The 22,076-nt window shown below is 39.5% G+C and overlaps 1 protein-coding gene across 2 annotated transcripts; it reads right to left on the reverse strand.

Moving 5' to 3' along the window:
- Positions 1–14,273: 14,273 nt before the first annotated feature.
- On the reverse strand, positions 14,274–21,694 carry GATAD1 (GATA zinc finger domain containing 1). 2 transcript variants are annotated; one of them, XM_063450760.1, is made up of 7 exons: positions 21,625–21,694; positions 20,939–21,003; positions 17,677–17,889; positions 17,432–17,557; positions 16,863–16,922; positions 15,923–16,106; positions 14,274–14,917 (listed from the first exon to the last, which is right to left on the reverse strand). In XM_063450760.1, exons 2-7 carry the CDS (start codon positions 20,939–20,941, stop codon positions 14,727–14,729), a joined length of 777 nt encoding a protein of 258 aa, XP_063306830.1. In that variant the 5' UTR covers positions 20,942–21,003; positions 21,625–21,694; the 3' UTR covers positions 14,274–14,726. The 2 variants fall into 2 exon arrangements, with proteins under 2 accessions (XP_063306830.1, XP_063306828.1); XM_063450758.1 differs by lacking the exon at positions 20,939–21,003 and having other exon boundaries at positions 21,625–21,692.
- Positions 21,695–22,076: the final 382 nt, after the last annotated feature.

The following is a 22,076-nucleotide window of genomic DNA, read 5'->3' on the forward strand; positions in this document are numbered from 1 at the left end:
GTGGGGAGGCTGTTTGTGGATTATGTATTTGAGGTTCCATGTGGACGGGGGTTGTTTATTGGGTTGTGTGTCTGTGCATGGGGTTGTTTTCTGTGTAGTGTGTGTATAGGGGTTAAGACAAGGGATTCCTCCCAGCATTGTCGATACTTCAATAATACCCAAGGGGTGGCCTCTAGTGCATTGGCCAACCGATGGGCCCCAAAGGCTTGCAAGCCCGGGTGCAGTAGTCATGTTGCCAAGAGATTCTCACTCATGATTACACACTGTGCAATGTATTCATTTCCATACTTCTTAGTAGTGCGAAGACATAGCACATTAGTAAATTCCACCTAACACTCACTATTTATATGTCTATTTTTTTAGGCAACCATTGCGGTATTGGGTGTGGAGTACAAATTATTTCACATATATACTACTGTAAGTAGTTGGAGACTCTTTTTTTCATGCCTATATGAAATTGTCCCTCACCATATTTGTAACAAAGTTTATTATGATGCACATTTGAATGTTTAAAAAAAGAAACACTACAAGCACCATAACCACTACAGCAAGCTGTAGTGGTCATGTTGCTAGTAGTAGTCTAGCACCCCCTAGTAATGTTTTGACTTTTTAACTGGGAGGCCACTGGGCCCCACTTATCTGATTTCTATCAGCTTGAAGCACTCTGTTCTGAGCTAAGTAAACGGACGTAGAGCAAAAGAACTGACAGAAACTCCTAGCTGAGAAGAGGTGGAGAGCGGCGCCTGATGGACCCCCAGTTAAGAAGTCACACCAACATTTAAGGTTTTGACTACTTACATTGGGGTGCACCAGGGCACGGCTGTGGGTTATGGTGCTTGGAGTATTCCTTTAAGGTTATGTATATCTACAGATTTACAATGCACTACACAGCAGTGTCTTCATTTCAGAATAATAATTCAAGTTATTGAATGCTTTCCAATATGGGGAGGACTAGATGGGAGATTGGTGGGAGCATGACAGGCATAAGTGTTTGTCAATAATGAAGTTCAATTCACTGGTGATGCTTACTCCCTCCTGTACATGGAATATGTTTTCCTGGCAAGTCTGTTAGCTGGAAAAAAGGGCAGCCATAGAGGCCTACAGAAAGATCAATTGAAAATTGGACAAAGCACTAGAAGTTCTATAGAAGGATTATACTCAGAAGAACTTGTTATGAATGACAGTGTCCAAAATATCCACTAATAGTTGTCCACTGTAAATAGTCTTTGGCTGTGATGGCTCTCCATAGGATGACTGAAGAGCGCAATAAGAGATATGATAGTGTAATATATTGAGACGCCAAAGGTGACACTACATAAGTGCCACTCACCTTTAATGGAGCAAAGTATAAGCTCGGATAATAATAGTGCAGGGGTACAATTCCCGCTTACAGACATACAGCTAGTAAGTATCTTTAAAATACTCTGATGTATAATATGGAAAAAGGAGCACAAAACAGAAGGAATCCAATAGTGCAGTGCCAGGGTGAATTTCTAGTCACCAGATGTTAACTTTTACTCGTGAATGGCTGCAGCCAGGATGCTGCAGCCATTAATGAATGAAAATTTAGCTCATTATCCAAGCTTATATTAAGCTCCATTAGTGACTCTTCTCTCTTATGTAGTCTCACTATTATTGAATCTTTTTGTACTCTTCTTTCATATCCTATAGAGGACCATCACATCCAAGGATTTTTTTATTAAACAGTGTGTTTAATTTAGACTTTCTTATCTCATGCTCTGTTAATTGCTTGTAATGTGTGCATCAGCTTACTGTGTATGATTAAACTTCTACAGAGCAGGAGATAACTTCTAAAGTAAACTTACTGTGCTGTAACATTGGTTGCGAAAATGCTACCAATTTTTTCATGGAGACTGTGTGAGTCACAGTCAGGGGAGCTGTGGCAAGGGCTGCATAACAAAATTATCTAACTCTTAAATGGCTGGGAATTGAGCAATGAGACTGCAGGGGCATGATCTTTACACCAAAAAAGAGGTGACAAGTGGACAAGAAAGAACACACTTTTACAATTACACCTATTTGTAAGAATGTATTTCATGAAATCATTACAAATTCTAAACATATTTTTATGTAAAAAATATATGTATTTCAAAGACATAGAGCAATCATCGAGTTACTCTTTATCCACTCAACAATTTGAAATAAAGTGCCAATAACATTATTAGCACAACCTGAATTGAGAATGTTTGTTTATCTTAATTCTTACTGGAAAGGTGAGGGCTAGGTGTATGAATGCATAGTGACTACTGGGCTGGTTATGGAGCATTAAGGTAGAGCTTTGCCAAAGGAAAAACTTATCAAAATTTTACCAAGCCGGAACTGAGTTTGCAGGACTGTAGTGCACACCTAGAAGCCCTTTAAGTTTCCACACTGTGCAGATAATAGCTTATGTGATAATTACTTGGGGCCCTGCTATGAGTCATGAAGTTAAACAGACACTCCAAGAACCATAAAAACTAAAGCGCATTGTAGTACACCCCATCCCACCATTAGAAGTAGTGAAACCACTTTTGGAGGTCTTATCAGTGGTTCCTGGGTCACTCCATGTGGAGGCAGGGAGTTGTACCTGACAAACCCCAGGTAAGAAGTTTAATTTGACTACCTAGAATGGGAGGGTGCCAGGGCACTACTGATGTCATAACCACTGGTTAAAGATTCCTTTAAATGATTCCTTCAATGTGTATTTACTGTCTGGTGCTAGATTTTGCATTTGTCCTGGTTCTCTATGGCATATCTGTCTAGAACAGTTGTCAAGTCCTCAAGAACCCCCTAACATTCCAGGACTTTGGGATTACCCAGTTGTATCTAAGGTGTTTTTAGAAGAAAAAAAACACACACTTTAGACAAAACAGGGTAATCCCTAAATCCTGGACTCGTAGGGGGTACTTGAGGACTGGGTTGGGAACCACTGATCAAGAATAAGCAATGAGGTTAAGAACGTTATATGCACTGATGTACATGATATCAATAAAGGAGGAACATTGGATGGAACATTGTATGCCTGTGGCTCTGTCTGTAATGGCACAGTTCAAGCTAATAATGAGTAGACTAGAGACATCTATGTCACTATGCCCATGACAAAGGCCCCCATAGATTCAGAGCAGGATTAAAGGGACATGCATCACTTAATAATTATTTTTTTAACCCAGCAAGCATACACCTTTTTAAACAAATATAAAAACCAAAATACAGCAAGAAAAACTTTGAAAATTATGTAATAAACATTTATAAACTTGCTATAAACTTGATCAGATTGCATTACTAGGCACACATCTCAGCTAGGGCAGTTTCTTCAGCCATCCCTTACCTACTGATTTCAGTAAAGATCAGTTCACTAATGACAGAAACAGAGCGTCATTGTGCAGTAGCAGCAGCAGCAGAGAGAAACCCAACACCGGAACCTGCTCTGCATGAATCACGCTGATCAGACTCCCTCTCCTCCAACTGTACATGTGTAAATCTGTCAGGCATGCCCAATGCACTTTTCCAGAATTCCTAGGGATAGGGCACTGATTGGTTAGACGGAGTGGGAATGGAAAGCATAAGAAAGAAGAATCAGGTTAATTTTTTTCAGTCTGCATAGTGAGGCAACTTCTAAAGTTTTGGAATGAGACAGTTGTCTCAAAGTGATTCCTGTCCCTTTAACCATAAGGCAGCCTTAGATTGCAACCATGTGTTATAAAGGGCCATGGAACCATGAATTTACCAGGCCCTTGATATGTTAATAATGAAGGGGGGCCCAAACTAGTAATAACTAGTGATCCCTATAGGATAGTAATCCTTCTCTGTATAGATTGCTAGGGAAGTGAATTACTTCCCTTTCCATGCTGCCAGTACCTCCATACTCTGTATGGGAATAAACCACGTAGAGTGGCATTCTTATACCTCTGTATCTACAATGTTTATTTGTTGTATTGATGTAATTTTAACCTGTGCTTTTTCTTTACAGAGGTGTCCTTGTTCTCCTATCTGTGATCTTTGGCTGCTTTCGAGGTATTCGTCGCAAAGTACCTATTAACTACATCTTCCTATTGATATTTGTAAGTTATCTGTGTGACATTGCCGTTTATAATGATGTGGGATAGACAACTTTTTATTTTCAGCCTATAGATATCTTCCATGTGTCTTAAGATAGAAGCTGAGATAAGGTAATTGTCTAGGTTTTATCATGACTCCATTTTGAACAGATTTGGGAGAGGCCTAAACCTTGAACTATAGGTGTGTCTTGAGGGCTGGTTTGGAAACAACAGCCCTGGAACCTGCTTGTCCAACTGTGAGCCTCTAGTTGCCATGGATTAAACGTAACTGAAGATAGACATCATTGGCCACACATTTAAATACAAATTTTACAAAATGCCAAGAACTTAGTTATTTCATTTTTGTGTATCCATTGTATACAACATTACAAGTCATATCCTTCAATATATATTTCTAAACTAAACATTATATTACAGCTTACACAATACATACACAGCAAAATGTAAACTTAAAATATATTACATCAAATGTAAAATTCATTTTTATAACAGAACATTTTGTAACTCTGGGAAGTGCAACAGTTCAAGCAAGAATATCAATCTACTTTCAAGTAAAGGTTCACACACTACAACCCCTGCTTTAAATGCTAAACTGCTTCCATTTTCAGTAGCTCTCAAGCAAATATTTTCTTCTCCTCACCATTCTATTGGCTGTGGTGAAATCACACTAGAAATTCAGAAGTCTGCTTTTAGAAGTTTCGTGGGCCTTGGAGCAACGGGACATGTTACATTGCTGGCATATTCTGAGTGGTATATGCTTGGAAAGCTCATTTTAGAAAAACAGCTGTTTTCCCAAATTTAAACAATAATACCATCAAAGTGTTAGCTTGCAAACATCCATCCATCACTGCGAACAGAACCAGGTAGTGGAAGTCTGCCAAAATATAGCATAGGTTTGCAATACAGCATATTTCTGCCATAGTCAATCATGTATATGCCATATCCCACTTATTATTTGAATAGAGGAACAGATGGCCTCAGATAAGCTTAAACAAATCTTAGACAATTGGGTTTCGTAAAATAAAATCAAGTTGGTGTAGACTGTAGATAATAAGGACAGAGAGAGTTATATCAAGGCTCGACTGGGGTTCAGCTTTTACTTTCCTTATTATAAAATGTTCTTTTCTCTTTTTTTTTTTATTTTTTTTTAAATTCTTTATTTTTGCGTGCATGAAGGTTACATGACAGCTTACCTCGCCACAACAGCGTTTGTAAGCCTAAGCATATCATCGTTATGTTACAGTTATGGCGTTGAAACAATGCACAATTTTTATGTAAGAAAGCTTACACATATCTAGGGTCAGTATTGGATACTTATAACATCGATATTTACAGGTTTGTTCTGCGCTTTTTAATAAAGGTGATGTGGCGTGTGATCGCTGCAATGGGTATTAGGGTACAATATAGGTCATTGTGATCAGTGTCGCTTGTTGCTTGCTAGGATGGTTGTACCGCTAAGCATAATGCTACTGAAGTGCTCGGTGTATGTGTAGACCGTACAAGGCGGGTGTTCTAGTGTAGCATGAGATCTCATAACAATATATAAAACATAACACGTAAAACATCCTTGCTAACATTTGCAATTAAAACGAGTGTCGTGCTATCAGGGTTAATGATCAAAGCATTATATATCATGAAATCATGCGTAGAACACATTTTAAAACAGAGATCGATTAATGCTTAATAAGGTAACCATGCATAGGTATAGTAATATATGTGGCTTGTTGCTGTTTGCTGTACTGGCAATACGAGTTAACTACGTAAATAAAAACAATGACATAAGTCTCGCTAAACTTGCCATGTATCAGGTTTTTCAAGTTCAGGTGACGCTAAAAATATCATTGAGTAGGACGTAGCTGGCTACCTTATAGAATATAGAGAGGTAGGTGTTTAGCCCTAAAGTTTACCAACACATGGTCCCCCCACATCAACAAGCTGACAGTCAGTGTCCCCGCGGCTCCAGGCCTGCTCTTTTGGAGGGGCAGAAGCTTGGGAGCTGTTGATTAAGGTGTAAAGCAGTGGTGGCGTGCCAGGCAGGCATCAGAGTGGCTGTGTTCAACTTGCGGTTCAGCCGGTGCCCACCGCGGATCGGTCGCAGCTCCGAGTGGTCTTGGTGTTCCTCTGGTGATCCTCAGCCTCCTCTCCGCTGACATCCGACTGAAGCAGCGCAGTCTCCTCGCTTTCAAGATGATATTGCGGGCAAAGCTGTGTCTGAAGCAGTGTCCCAGGCAGGAAACCTGGTTCTCAGGTAATTATTGTATACAGCGCTCACTGCTAACCCTGTCAGTGCCACATGTGTCGGCTTGATTTGTATCTGGAACCCCGTTTTCGAGGTGGAGTGCATGTAGTAAGTAAATACAGGGCTGGCTGTTTCTGGGCAGACATTCTCATGTTTCTGGTCTGCCTGTGTCAGCAAGTCGTTGAGTGTTGAGGCAGATCTCCTCTCAGCACATGTATCGCTTCGTCTCCGCCATTTTAAGTGCGGCCTCTGAGCCTTTGGTCCACATCGCTGGATTGCTGGTGTCTTCGTGCTCGCAGGTGCCATGGGGTGGAGACCGGGATCACCCCCCCGGTCCAGAGGGGGGGGGGAACGGGGCCAGTACCATCCAGCCTCGTGTTTCTGGTTAGGACCTGGCAGGCAGAACAGCGGGGCAGCGGCCGTCTGCCCCACTCTCCGCCCGAGAAATCCTCATCTTGTGCGACAAGGAACTCCCCTCCAAGGGACTAGAACACTTTGGCAAGCCTCTCCTCTTCGGTACCAGGTTGCCTTCTTACAATGGGCCACAGCTTCCATTCGTCTAGTGGGTGTTTAATCAGGGATTATATGCTGATATTATATTTGATTGCAGGAGCTGTTCTTTTGTGCGGCCGTTCAGCATGGCGGCCCGGCCCCGCCCCCCGTTCTTTTCTCTTTTTAAGCTTTTTATTTTTTTTACTTATAGTGATTATCATCTGATTGAGCATGACAGAAATTTTAATATTTTGACATTTTTTTTTCAACCCAGATTACTATATAACTATCACAATTTGATGTTTTTATGTAGTGTTTTTCTTTGATCTTTTTGTGGTCGTGCATGTTTTTTTATCTGTATGAAAACTACTAAATACTCAGTAAAAATGTTAATTGTAAAAAAAAAAAAGAAAGTCGATTTTTGTTTTTATCGTTCTTATTCTTTTCATTCATCAGTCACTAATTATGGTAATCATTGGTTTGCTTTTCCATGATGTAACCCTTAAATAATCCAATAAATGAGATATTACCACGTTTACCCATATTATCACAGCAGTAGGTTAAAAAAAGAAGAGTACAATTACATAATCATAACAGAAAAAAAGATCCGAGACCAATATCACAGCACAAATAAAACCCTTCGTAGACCTCTTTTTCATTCTGAGTGTTCAAAAACAGATAGCATCAAATATAATGTACTTTATTTACTTTTAACACTACCTGAAAGTGTATTCACCAAAGGGAGAATTTAAAGTGATTTCAAACTTAATCCAGTTAGGCTATGGCGGCCTTAAATTTAAAATTTTATTTGAATTCACAGCAATTCTCACTTTAGTAAATATATGACCGTGACTGTTACAGCTCTGTCGTGGTAAAACATTTTTCTGTTGTTTCAGACAGTTGTGCTGGGATGTACGCTTGGATCAGTTACCGCGTAAGTTAGAAAACATTAAAAAAAAATTACCTTTAGCATCATTATGTTGTTTGTATCATAAATGTTGATAATATATATATATATTTTTTTTTAAATCTCAAATTTGTATTATATTTTTGTAAAAGACAGAAGACCGTGATGATACAGATATTAACAAAGATAGTAATAGAGAATTGACAATAGTGTATGTCTAAAAATAGGAAATACTCCCTAAGAAATAGTCCACATACTGAATGTAAACGTCAATTTCCCTGAAGAAGTAATATGAGTTAGTGTTTTTTTTTAGCATTGTTCATAAGATTACATGACAACTATGAATGCATTAATGTTGCTTAATGCATTTCTAAGTGTTTCTACGGGGAAGATATATCCCTATTAGTTATTAGTTTTCTGTGAGCAAACATAGCCTTATATGTGGAAACAACATTAAAACCGATGACTGTCTATACTAGAGTAATAAAAAAGGGAAGAGCATGACCTAAATGCATACTTCCTAACAATCTCGGATCTGGCAGTACTTCCTGATTTAAGGTCTTTCCCACTATCCCCAGTAGGTTTCCTGGTGCCCACATGTGAAAACACCAGGGAACTGTCGCCAGCAAGCATCATGAGATGCACTCACTTGGTGTCAAGGCACTAGGATCGGCAGCACTCTATGCATGGTCTATACAGGATGGGGCTGGCCAGTGAGGCGGTCATTCAGCCTGGCATCCATGCACTTCTCTTTTTATGGGGGGCCAGGTTGATTTCCAGGCATTACCACCTACTATAGGTGTCGCCAGTGCAATTGTTATTGATGGCACATGCCTTTAGGCTCACCCACCTTCTGTTCCAACCTCCTAATGTTAGGAAAATGTAAATGAGAGAGATAAAATGTATCAAATTGTCAAGTTCTAAAAAGTGGTTTAAAGATGTGTAAAGAAAGGAGTCACCAATAGAATGTCCCTGCTGGTTCCATTGGTTTCAATAGTGATTGCCCCTTGAACACAACATTTTGATAAATCTTTCTCAGATTATATTTTGCGGTCCTTGTGACATGTTCATTCTTCCCAACATTAATCCTAGTCAAGTCAGTATAGGTGGACGGAGTCCTGACGCGGTCTTACCAGTGACATGTCACGTCACTAGCGATGCCTACAATGGATGGAGCACAAAGCATGTCTGTCCACAAAGCATGCAAGTCAGTCAAAAAAAGGGTCAGTCTTGCCAGCTGACAGGCAGCCTGGCCAGCCCCCGACTATCAGGACAGCGCAAGGGAATATATTAACCGGGAACAGTTCCCTGTTGTCCCCAGATGCGGCACACCAGGGAACTAAAGTAGAAAGGTGGGGCAGCACCCCAAAATCGGGACTGTCCAGCTGAAAGCGACCCAGTTGGGAGGCATGCATGTTTATGAGGGCCATTTTTCCCATTCTCTGAAGTCTGGTAGAACATCTTGAGAAATATGGTCCAGAAACATATGCATTAAGGGAATCTGTCATGACTCACCTTAACTTCACCTTAACTTCAACCTAGCACCTCTATGTTCTTACCTCCAGTACACCTGCTCTCTGCCTGCAATCTTCTTTGATTTGTCCTGCTGGGGAGCGGGGACACTTCCATGAAGAAGGAACACATGTTAGCTTTTAACTGTTGGTTTCCTTTTATCTTTCAGGCTCTTTAGCGCGGATTCTGTAATGTTAGCATGTGGAGCGACAGTACTTGTCACTTTCGTGTTGACTCTCTTTTCTCTTCAGAGTAAGGTAAGAAAATATCTCAGCAACAACGAATACAATTGTATATATATATATATATATATTTTTTTTTTTTTAATTTGCCAATTTGTATTCTTTTCACAAGAAAACAGCAAAAATACCCCATACCCATAAGTACACAGGGCCCAATTATGTAGTGGAAAGGGCAGCAACCACAACTGTATTTATTAAACATAACATCCCAAAATCAGCCAGTATAACAAAACAATCTGTGTGGGATTTGGGTGCTAAAAGCTTGGTGGGGGACAGCACCCAAAGACCTCTGCCACCACAGAAAAAGCTCTGACACTCCAGCTACAGTAGAAGATGTACAAACACTTTCCGGTATATATATATTTGTTTTTCAATGACAACCAAAAATATTACTGTTTAGATAAAGTATGAAATGTTGCAGAATTAATGTAGATTAATAGAAGGTTTCCATATTCCACTATACCTACTCTTTTTCATTTTATAATATTTAACACTAAATCCACCATTTTCTACCAGTGGGATTTCACCATTCTGTCTGGAGGACTGTGTGTGCTCGTTGCGGTAATTATATCTTCTGGGATTCTGTGCGGCATTCTAAGAGGATATGTAAGTATTTCATGGAATGTTCGGCAGACTTACAGTTAATATAAATGCAGCAATAATTTTTAAAAAGGGCAGACAGAAAAAAATAAATCTCACTAGGTTAACTAACTCAGTAGGTGACATCAGGCAGTAGTTTTACTTCAATTAAAGGATTTATTAAAACACTGTTTTTCATTGACGTAACCCTTGCAGTATGTCTTCAACCTTTAAAAAAAAAAAAAAATAAGCCAATAAAATAAAGAAATGAAACAATAAAAATACCTGTGATCCCATCCGAAGGCCAAGTTGTCCATGCAGCCCAATCCCTTCATCACTCCACCTCGCTGCAGGGGGAGGGATGTCCCAGAGGCCAGACTAATAGAGTAACTGCCCCTCACCCCCGTGCTGCAATTGGTTGTCCATCACCACAATGCTGTGCTGCTGATGACACACTCCTGAAAAAAGAGGCCCTGACTGAGAAAGGTGCTGCCATAGATGCAGTTATCCCTCCAGAAGCAACACTAACTGGGTTATTTACAAAAGTGAGAATTTAAAGTAAATTTCACATTTAAGGCCAATTTTAAATTTAAGGCTACAAATACATACTCCAAGCACTATGACCACTTCAAATCATGGATATGTTCATGGTGCTTAGAGTAATCATTTAACTAACGCCATTCAGCCCAAGTCCCATGAATACCTGGTTTTGTTTGGTTTTGCATAGTCTGCCCCTCAAACACCATACAGAAACCTGCAAGGCTCGGTGTACAAGGTTCTGACAATAGGCAAGGAGAGCAGTAATCAAGTTGTAGGGTTTATGTGCATGCTGCAAAAGCAGCCCAAGATGACCTATAACACAAATGCTTGGATTTGGCAAGAAATCATTTGTTAATCTAAGCTCATAAGCACGTGCAATCATATTCCAGCAAACAATTAATTAATATAAACAAACAATAAATGAATGCAAAAAAAGTCAGAAAAAAACACATTTTAATTTTTTTCATTATCAGTTCTAAATGGCAATCTATACATTAAAATAATGTTTTACTCAAATTTTGTTTGCTAGCACGTTTAAAATAATTCTTACTGTTTATTTTTCCCCCCTGAAAAACTCTGCAGTGTAAAAGTTGGTCTTCCGTTAAAACAACCAAAGTGGTTTCTATATTCCAGTGTGGAATTTAGTAGTAGGGGAAGAGGGCCATATCTGTTTCTGAATACTTCCTTCTTCTACTTACCTTTCCCAAGTTACCCTACCAATACTGCAAGGAAAGGGTTTTTTCAATCTCAGATAATACGGCTGGATTTAACCTCCCTGCTTTCGACTCTCTGGATACATTTGGGTTCTGATTGGCTAGCAGACTTATTTTTACCAATGCTCTTTTGTTCACTACAAACCAGCAAGCATGAGAGGCAGAAAGATCTGAGACAGTGATAGATCTCTCTGCTTCCCCATGATAGCCCACCAGTAGAGGAGGAAAGGGGTGTGAACACCCATTAGACCCCTTGAGACTTGGTGTAAAATAAGTACCAACATGAATGCGCTGTCCTTCTTGTTACACTCTTTAGGACTCATTATTGCGTTTTTACTTAATGATCCTTTTGTATGTCTCTTCACAGTGGTTAGGTATAGTGTATGCGGCCATTGGAACATTGGTCTTTTCGATGGTAAGTAAGCATGACTTTCTAGTGTAAAGCAGACCTTGTGCCAATAGAAATGATAAAGACAAAACTAGACACTTTCTAAAACAATGTAAAAATATTTGAACTGCCTGAATCAACGCTTTTGATGATTTCGTAGACCGTGATGTAGAGCACTTTCATTAAAACAAGGGTGGCCAAAGAATAGTTCACCAGCTGATCCAGAACTACAAATCTGCCTTGATGAGGGTAAAGCATTATGGCATTTGTACTGTTACACGATCTAGGGATCTACTTTTTGGGAGGCCTTGCCTAATTATGTGAATAAAGAAGAGACAGGGCATGATATTCACTAGGATTTCCCATGCCCCAGCTGGACAGCTACCTCAGAGTTCATATGTTTTTTTATTTAACTCATAAATAATTAGTAAGTGCCCTGAATATGAGAAATGGTTGTATTTGCACCTCTCACAGTCTGTAGCCAATTCTACTTTCCCCATCATAGTCTATAGCCCAATCCTTCACACTGTAGCCAGTAGCCCATTATTTAATGTAGTCATAGTCAGTAGTCCACTGTTTCTTGTAGTCATAGTCAGTAGTCAACCTACCAAAAGCAGCAGCCCCTTCCTCTCCCCATTAGCCAGCTGCCACTTCACCAAGTCCCCAACAGCAAGCACCAAGTCCCCACTCTTCTCTTCCTCCCCATAGCAAGCAGTTTATTCTCCTCTTCTTCCCCCCAAACCCTATCTTTTCCATTTTTTATAAAGTGTAGCACTTGTGGACTTTACTGTCAGGGATGCCTTATCTCCAAGTAGAGCTTGTGTACAAAATACAGCACTGATCAGTGGAGTTCTCTAAGGCTTGCTCTGTAGGAGCGTCTAGTGACGTTTACTGATGTCCAAATCACAAACTGCAGTGCAATAACTAGCACACACACACTCTGCGCGACTGTTTCCATTCCCACAACAAATGTCCTGCCCGTGGAGCTTCTGAAAGCTTCATTCACACCGGTGGCCACATGCAGCGCGTGGCTTCAGGTACCTGGGATACTTGAGGGCTCCATTCTCACTGTCTTTTCATGAGAGAATAAGTGCCATTTTTAAGACCTGGTATATATTATATGAACACTGATTCGTCTTTTATCTCGTCTTGCAGTTTTTGGTTGTGGATACGCAATTACTTCTGGGGAAAAACAACCGCCATAATTTAAGCCCTGAGGACTACATCTATGCTGCTCTTACTATTTATTTGGACATTACCACACTGTTCCTTTTCCTTCTGCAACTCTTTGGAATGTGTTCCAATAACTAGAGGTGAATGAATACAGAAAGGATATTAAGAACAAGACGTCTAACATTGTGTCTATGATACTATGTGGATATAGTTATCCACTCAGTGACGGCATACAAGGACACCTGCCACAGATGGGGATCATTGACGTTGTGGCAGGCTTATGCAATGAATGATCATACAATGTAACTAAACCCCCATTATTTTTTGCCTAGATTAAGTGTTTTTAATAAAACTAGTAAAATCGCTGTTTAGCAGATAAGGGAGTGCGCTGGATTTTCATTTTTACTTGGCATACAAGGATAGGACATTTTACCCTCTCTGTATTAATCTGTTTCGATGGAGGTGTAGTCTTTACTCTCCTGCAGCAATGATTTTCAAAAAAGGTTTTAAAACTCTAAACAATCTAAACTTACTCACAATGCTGTCGGACAAGTTATCTATTTTGTGTGTTTTACAACATAAAACATAGTGCATTGCCTGCAGGACATAATTGAATAAGCATTGTTATACTTAGTTTCTTTTGGTATAAATAGAATTTAAAAAAAAAAAAAAAAAAGGTTTAGACACTAAAAATAAAAACAGGTGAAGCACATGTACTGGTTCAGTTGGCTAGAATATATAGCATGCCTTTGAAAGTAAATTTCAAATATAACGCCAGAAAAAACAGAAATTAAAAGCCTAACTGACTTGGGGGGGAAAAAAAATGTTGTTTGTTTTTTACCCTTTTGACATTTACCTTAAATTTGAAATTCCCCTTAGTGACTAACCCTATTAGAGTAAAATAGAAAACCCAGATTATGAACACTCCTAACACTGGATTGGCTCAGTCTCTCCTTCTCAAATCCCACCGTAGTATTGACCTCAGGTTTCTCGGTATGAATTCACAGCTCGACTCCACAATAGAGATTCAAATACAAAACAGGGTAACAAGATGCTAGCAGTTAAAGGAACACAAACAAGTATTCCTGATCCTATATTGTTTAATCCACCATTTAGGTGGCTTGCCCCCCCCCAGGTACAAAACCTATTTCCAGTACTGCGCAGGATTTATTTTTTTTGCCTCAGTTTTTCTATTCGGATAAAATTCTCAATTTTTTTTTTGCCCTGGGCTCTAGATAGGAGCCTTAATCCAACATGATTTTGTGTGTAAAGATAAGTAGATTGGGCTATTGCTTTAGCCCCTTGGGCAGGTAGATTTGTTTTCATTTCCACACCCCTGTAGCACAAGGCTAAATGCTATCAAAAAATGTTGTGGCACTGAGTGACCCTTTAAAATGCTTCATAGAACAGATCACATTTTACTGCATCAATTGACTCAAATAAAACAAGTTTTTAATGACTCACAAACTAGAATAGCCAGCTGTGAAGTATATTTTAGTTTTGATAATTATAACATGGTACACATAAAAGATTATTCACTAAACAGTGATTTTTGGTGAATTGAAAAATAAACTGCAAAAAAAGCAGGCTAAAATAGTCAAATGGAGAGACACTGAAAAACTACTATTTTTGTCTAAATTTTGCAATTCAGTTTTCAGCCTGCCTCCGCTTACTGTTGACATTGCATACATTTTATACAGTGACAAAATAATGCATATGCTTAAAAAAAATAAAACAGTATAAAAAGAAGGTAGTCAGTTGAACTGTCATTTCTTCCTATGTTGCTGTTCTTCAAATCTTCACTGTGGGATCACGGACAACCTGCAGGTTGGTAAACAGTTTTTGAACCCAGAACACAAAGGAAATAAATTCCATAGGTAGAGCTATAAGTGGTTTGCAATAGCTTCCTTTATGTTGATTGCAGGAGTGGGGCCCATATGAGTCCAAATGTACCCCTTTTCAGGTCTGGTGGGCAAGGTGGGGAAGGGGGATGAACGAGATTTGAAATATTCCGAAGGAGCATGACACACAAAGTCCAGACATTCCATTTTCCTGGGGAGATCTTCATCTGGTCCTAGAGAAGACAAAGCAATTAACCACAATTATAGATGTTATTTGTTCCACGTCCACTTTTCTTGTTAAATTTTATATCACATGGATGGCAGGCCAAACAAAAATACAGTGTGCTAAACGTTTTCTAAAATCTAATAGCAACAGATTCCTCAAAGGAACACCCACACCCGCCCTACCAACTTAAAGGGAAACCATAGTACCTGGAAAACAAAGCTCTATGGTGCTCGCCCCCTATGGTGCAGAAGGGGTTAAAAATTCCTTCTGTGACTTATGTCCCTCGCAGCGGCCGCGCCCACATGAGGACTTGCCCTATAGGGAAACATTATACAGTCCCTATGGGGTTTCAGTTGACGCTGGTTGTCCTCATGCAATGACCCAGAAGTCCCTCTAGTGGCTGTCTGGGTTAACTAGAGGTGGATTTAACCCTCAAAGGTAATTATCAAAAATTTGAGTTGTTGTGTTGTTGGAAGTGTTCCTTTAAAACCCACCAATGAGTAGGGTATTTGACCATTTCAGTGAAATTACACTTACTTAAATTACCTACTATATTACACCTATTGTATGCCCTGTATTTATCCACTGTAAATTTATATTTATCTTTCTGGGCAGATCGACTGCTAATAACATCTAATAGTTTATTCCACTCTAGTGGTTCTGCAAAGAACAAAATAAATCTATAAAATGTGCATAGTTTTAAGTATCTGTGGCTTCAAATTGTGGCTTCAAATTGAAGAGTTGCAGAATTTAATATAAAGAAAACAGTCACTTTTTAGATCATTTTTTAAAATGTACAACATAAATAATGGAAGCTTTCACTTTAGCTTTCACCTTTCAGAACAATTCGATAAACATTCCGTAGTGTGTCAACTTCTGCAATCTGATCTTAGCAGCCCCGTATTTGGTTGGAAATATATGTGCAGTGTGTAAGTTTGTGACATTTTTAAAATTAGTTCTTCACAGAATTTCTGTAATTTGCTAGACACACCAATACCATTTTGATACAAACCTATTATATAAGATGCTGGATCAAAGCAGTCCTGTGGACTTGACAGAGTAGGGATCAGCCATGTCAGAGCCGCACTCTTCTCACAGTACTGATCCTGAACGAAACCTCTGATCTGGGCATAGTATGTTTTACCATCATCTTCATCAGTAACCGAAACAACATCACCGACCTGATAGTACAAACCCTACAGCAAACAGAGAACAAAGATTAAATCACAGAAAGCACACAAAATGATTCCACTTTCTTTACTCCACCGATTTGTTTCACTGCTCAACATTTTTATGTGGTATGCAGTGCATCTCACTGATCAAGAATTTACCCTCAGCCCAAGGGCATAAATTGTTTAAGTAAATTAGCCCAGCCAGTAAGGGGATCAAGTACATTCTCATATAAAATATCCTCTGTCTGAGGAGACCAGAAGATTTTCGCTTATGTGACCAGTTTTGTCTGCCACTAGTTTTTGCTCTATGGCATTTTAACGCATTCAGCTGAGTGGGACTACAAGTAACAAAGTAAGACATGCAAACCAGAAGCTTCTTCCATACCAAATAAACAGGTGGGGAGGTTACAATTCCTAAGATAAAATAAGAATATTAATGTGAATACCATATTAAAAGGAACAGTGCAAGACAAGTGGATACATTAGATGAGGTAAGAGAGAAAATAAAGACAGAAAAAAAAAAGTATACTATTTAGAAATGTAGGAAAACAGTGTGAAGGAAGGTACACTGATGGTGGTGGCTATGGGAATGTAGCGGGGGACAGACTGAGAAGAGACAAAAAAGTAAGCAGAGCTTGGAATATTACAGCATTTGTTCACATTACAACATCTGTATAATATATCTGTACAGAAACCCAAATAATATTTTATAAAATAAGAACCAAAATAACATTTCGCTCTCCGTTAATATACTGAATGTGAATCACATCAAAAACATACCTTATGGAAAATGGACTCGCTGGTTACTATTGTAGATACAGCTTCTGGGGCTTTAATCGGCTAGAAAGAAAATGACAACAAAAAAATAGTTCTAGACATACAGATAACGTTACAGACATACACTACAATGATTGGCATATACATCTTTAAACCAAAGCAAAATGATGAGTTTATGACCCATAGTTTATGCTCAAGAAATCTATATTTTTTTGCTTGTAACGTACAATGAGCAGAGAGATTAAAAGGGGGATTTCTTGCACCTTAACCTATGCACTGTGCATGACCAAAAGACCCAGTGCTTGAAGAATCCTTTTATATCAGGTCTGTGAAATGTGGCCACTAGAGTTTAACACTATTAACTTACACGTATATATGAACATAACCTCTAGCATGTAAGCTCATTGAGCAGGGCCCTCAACCCCTCTGTCCCTGTGTGTCCAACTTGTCTGGTTACAACTACATGTCTGTTCGTCCACCCATTGTAAAGCACTGCGGAATTTGACGGCGCTCTATAAATAATATAATAATAATAACATTTTTGAAAATAAAGTAGCTAATATTTTGCTTACATTTTTCAGTTTAAATATGTGACGCCTGCCTTTTCCTTTGGTGGAAACCTTCTTTTCAACAGCTGGTGCTGATTTATATTTGGTGTTTCTCAGACGGGCAGATCTTCTGTGGATTTCCTGTTTAGACTGAATGAATAGCCATTTATATGACAATAGCACTATTGTAACAAAACATTTAACCATTCATTCTTGCCATACACGTTTCTACATACAGCCCCTACCCTACACTTACAGCTCAGACACACCTGCTTACTGCTGCCCCCGTTGCTTTGTTGTGAAGTTGAGGTGCTTGCGAAAATTGCCCCGCTGAAGGTGCTGCTCCCACCAGTGCTGGGTCCGTAACTGCTACTTTTCCCAGTGCAGTTATTGCAAAGAATCTCTCCTTGGCTCCCCTTCTTCCACATGGAAGAAGAATTGGTTTTGCACATGCTGCATGTTGGCTTCAATCCCAGAGGCATCTGTGGGAACCAGCATATCAAAAATTCTTAAACAAGCAGCACTTTGGTAGTAATAAACAAACATGACTTTTGGGACAATAAAAATAAAATTAAAAAAAGCATTGAGTATTGTTCCAACGTTTCCACTGCCAGATTAATCACAAGAGGCATTCAAATATCTCCAGTAGAAAAAAAAACTATTAGTCTAAATCAGGCCTGCACAACATGCGGCCACCTAGATCTTTTGAACTACAACTCCCATGATTCCCTGGCTATCTGTTTCATTCAAAGAAACATGGGCGTTGGCTATCTAAAACATCTGGGGGGGAGGTGCGGCTTGTGCAGCCCTGGTCTAGATTAATGATGACATTAAAGTACACCTAAAAATATATATATATATATATATATGTATGTTAATTCATGGTTGAAATAAGATTTTTGTTTATACAATGACATAAAGCAAAGTGAGTAGTACTAAGCAATTGCACAAATACCCATTTGTAAAAAGGTTTAAGTACCACTAAAGTCACCCAGACGACTTCATCTCAATAAAGTTGTCTGGAGTCTGGTAGTTTCAACCCTTTAATGTAAACATTGCTGGTTTATAAAAATGACAATGTTTACTTTAAAGAAGGGTTAAGGAAGCATCTAGTGCAGGGGTAGGCAACCTACGGCACTAGTGCCATGCACGGCACTCGAGGTGTCTTTGCACGGCACTCAAGGCTACAAGAGCCAAACAGGCTCTGGCCTGTCAGGAGTCCCAGTGAAACTTCAGATATCTGCTAATATGAAAAGGTGATGAAGGACAATCCTCCATTTATGCATTGCAGAACGTAGAGGAAGTGACCTCAGATCACTTCCTCCCAGCACTTGTGAATGGGAATCCACACTGGAGTAGAGCAGCCTACAGCTTCCTGTTGCAGCTTCTGTCCTTGAGCTGTACCTGGCCAGCCTGGTCCCCACTAAAACCCAGGGAAGCCTCAGAGCTGCAGAATAACCCTCCCCTCATACAAATAATACAAACACACACACACCGTTCGAACAAACAACACCACCAACAATCCACATACATCCACACAACCCCACATGCAGCCTCTCACATGCAATACCCCAAACAGCCCCACACATACACTACCAAATACACAATGTGACATATCCATTCACACACAATTCAACAAGTAGCCCCCATACACAGCCCAAATTCATAGGTATTATACATGATACCACAAACTATTAATGAACATACAATATAATAGCTCATATACGCACAAATACAATGATACAAAGCAAATGCAGTATAAATAGCACAAGCAGAATATGGCAACATGCACACCTCAATTTAAAGAAATCGGAATGACACGCTACGGGACATCACAATCATATTTTGGCACAGTGCCGCTAAAAGGTTGCCTACCCCTGATCTAGTGACTGTCCTTCTGCCTACATAACCTAGTTAAACTAGTATAATTTGATTGGAAGAGAGCAGATGTGCCTTCCAATCCTTCACTATGAGAAAAAATTGAATTTGATTAGATCGCAGGTGATGTCTGCATGATTGCTGACATCACCAGAAACGGAACTGGAGGCTGCAGCAGCAGATTCCTGGCACTGGAATAAAAAGTAGGGTAGTATTTATTTAGATTCATTTTTTAAAGGGCACAGAGGGCCAAGAGGACTCAATTGTAAGATTGGTCTGTGCATTGCACGAAGGGAGCCTATAGTCTCAAAATAACAATTGTTATTTTTCAGGACTATAGTTTCCCTTTCATGTTTAGAACAGGGATAAAATATAGACCACCAGCTGATTCTCCCATAAAGCAGCACTAACTATGGAGTTTTTCTGAAAATTAGAAAACTTTGTGAAAAACACTTTGTTCAAATTACATTGATTTATCAAAACAATCCAAAAATAAATAAAAATAAGACAACCCCCCCCCCCCCCCCCCCAACAACTTAGTTAATATTATATATATATAAAGCAATTCATGGCAAAATGGGTTGAGGGGCCACACACTACTATTTCCTATCATCTGTTATGTGTGACAGCTAAAGATCAAATACAGAAGATTAAGCAATCGTCTATAGGACCTTCGTTTTTTTTACTGGGTCAAGAAGCAAATTAGAGCGGAAAGCTAGAACCAAGAAGAACAATGTGGCTCATATAAGAGATACATAGTGCGAGGTAGAGAAGATTAATATGTGTATTTTCCCCTCTGCCCACCAACATGTAAGCAGATACGTCACTTTGGGGCATAAATGCGAACATATGACCACAAAAGTGAGACTTTCACTTCATAACCAGTGGAGTAAAAAAATGTTTCACATTTTATTCATACTAATCATATAGTGTTCAACCCAGTCTGGATGCAAAATTGACCCAAATGTCATTTTAGTGGAACTGCAATGTTTACATTGGACTACAAAGACAGCCACTAGTGGTGGCCTACCAGACATTCACTAGAGGTGCTTCCAGGAGTTTTTGCTGGACTCTGGAACTCCTAAATGATGCTGGACATCCAGCGTCAGAGAAATCTCCTCATGAAAGCATTGAGTGTGCGCATTAGGTCCCCCCATTGGATGACGCCAGAGGAAGCGGAGCAATGACCTAGGTCGAAGAGACATGGGCGCCGTAATCGGGTGAGTAAAGGGAGGAGGGGACCAGAGGGCACTATAGAATTAAGAATACAACTCTGTATTCCTAACACTATAGTATCCCTTTAAGCATTAAACAAGATATTTAACACAGGACATATCTGGAAAAAAATAAGATTATTAACAAATGACTCTGTCCTAAGAAAGGCAGGGAGTAATCTGAAAACGTATAGTAAAGGAAACAGTTAAAGGGAAACTATCAGCACTGCGATCTCGTCAAAGAGGTTAGTGTTACAATTCTGTTCTCCTCCCCAGCTCTTCGTTGATGTGCCATACTTGGGTACACTTCCCCAAGCAGATCAAGCTTCCTCCATGACATCAACACGCTGGCTTTGCTGCAAGAGTGCCGTATCTGAACAGAGTGACATCATGACACTTAGCTCCTATACAAACTAACCAGCACTAGCTAGGGAATTACCATAGCAACCACAGCGGGAGTTCTTCTCTGCTCTCCCTGTTTCTCAATTCCTCTGTGTTGAGTTTCTGGATGGAAGAAAAACCTATTATTTTTTTATGTATTTTTTTTTTTTTAAATTATCCTTTATTTTTGTCGTACACAAAATATACAATGGTTCTCGTAGCTCCACAACAGCGATTACAAGCGTGTCAGAGTACATAACATTACAAGTTGCATAAAATACACAGAAAAAAAACTATTTTGAAATAGGGTTTTCTTCCAATTTATACACTTACTATCAAAATGTATAGAGCTAAAATCACTGTGGGCATCACAGATTCCCTTTAAATAAAAGAACTGTAGGTGTTCACATTTCTAAATATTTAGTGAGCTATATAAATGCTGTCTCCTGACTGCCTTCTTTTATTATTTTTATTATTTTACTGTTATTTATGGAACACATTGCATTATGGGATTATTAGCTGTAAAATGCCAACCTAGCCCAGTCTGTACTGAGGAACCTGGGAGCCATAACCCTCCAAGGACTTGCTGCCACTATCAACCCAATTCTGTTATAGTCTGTAGCTGCTAAACAGGAGGATATTCCAATTATAACGAATACACAATTAAACAGCAGCAGCTCCCTCTCTATAAAGCTCCTGCCAGCTCTCTGCCTCTGTATTAGCAGCTAGCTATGGGTTACTCACAGCTCCAGTGTTATCATTCCCAGATGTAAACACAGGGATCAGGAACTGCATAAACCACATCCGGGTCAAGCATGCAACAGAGCACACCGTGCCTCTCTGCCGATTGGACAACAGCACACTGCCCTCCAGCTACTCAGCCAATGGATGGAAGGCAACGGCGAGAACCAATCAGACAGAGGCATTCGTTACACTGCGAACACGCACGGTTCTGAGTGACGTCACGCGTGCGTTCTGTTTTGGAATGTTGTGTGGTTCTCAGAACGTTCGCGCTGTATTTAGATCTGGAGATTCTATTGGGCTGTGATTGGAGAGCTCATTCACTAAACAGGGATTGGAAAGCTCGGGCTGAAATAACTGCGGCCGAGTTAGAGATTTATTTATTATCATTATTATTTTTTTTACATTTTGTCAGATATATTTGTCTACATTTTACAGTTTAGTTTTCAGGGCAC

This window comes from Pelobates fuscus, chromosome 4, assembly GCF_036172605.1.
Source record: "Pelobates fuscus isolate aPelFus1 chromosome 4, aPelFus1.pri, whole genome shotgun sequence".
NCBI classification, from domain to species: domain Eukaryota; kingdom Metazoa; phylum Chordata; class Amphibia; order Anura; family Pelobatidae; genus Pelobates; species Pelobates fuscus.

Coding starts and splice junctions, on each gene's coding strand:
- GATAD1 (XM_063450758.1), bottom strand. CDS start 21,684: ATGTGGTTTATGCAGTTCCTGATCCCTGTGTTTACATCTGGGAATGAT. Junction 17,890..21,624: donor GGAATGATAACACTGGAGCT/GTGAGTAACCCA, acceptor TGGTTCCCACAG/ATGCCTCTGGGATTGAAGCC. Junction 14,918..15,922: donor TCCAGCATCTTATATAATAG/GTTTGTATCAAA, acceptor TGTCTTCTCTAG/GACCAGATGAAGATCTCCCC.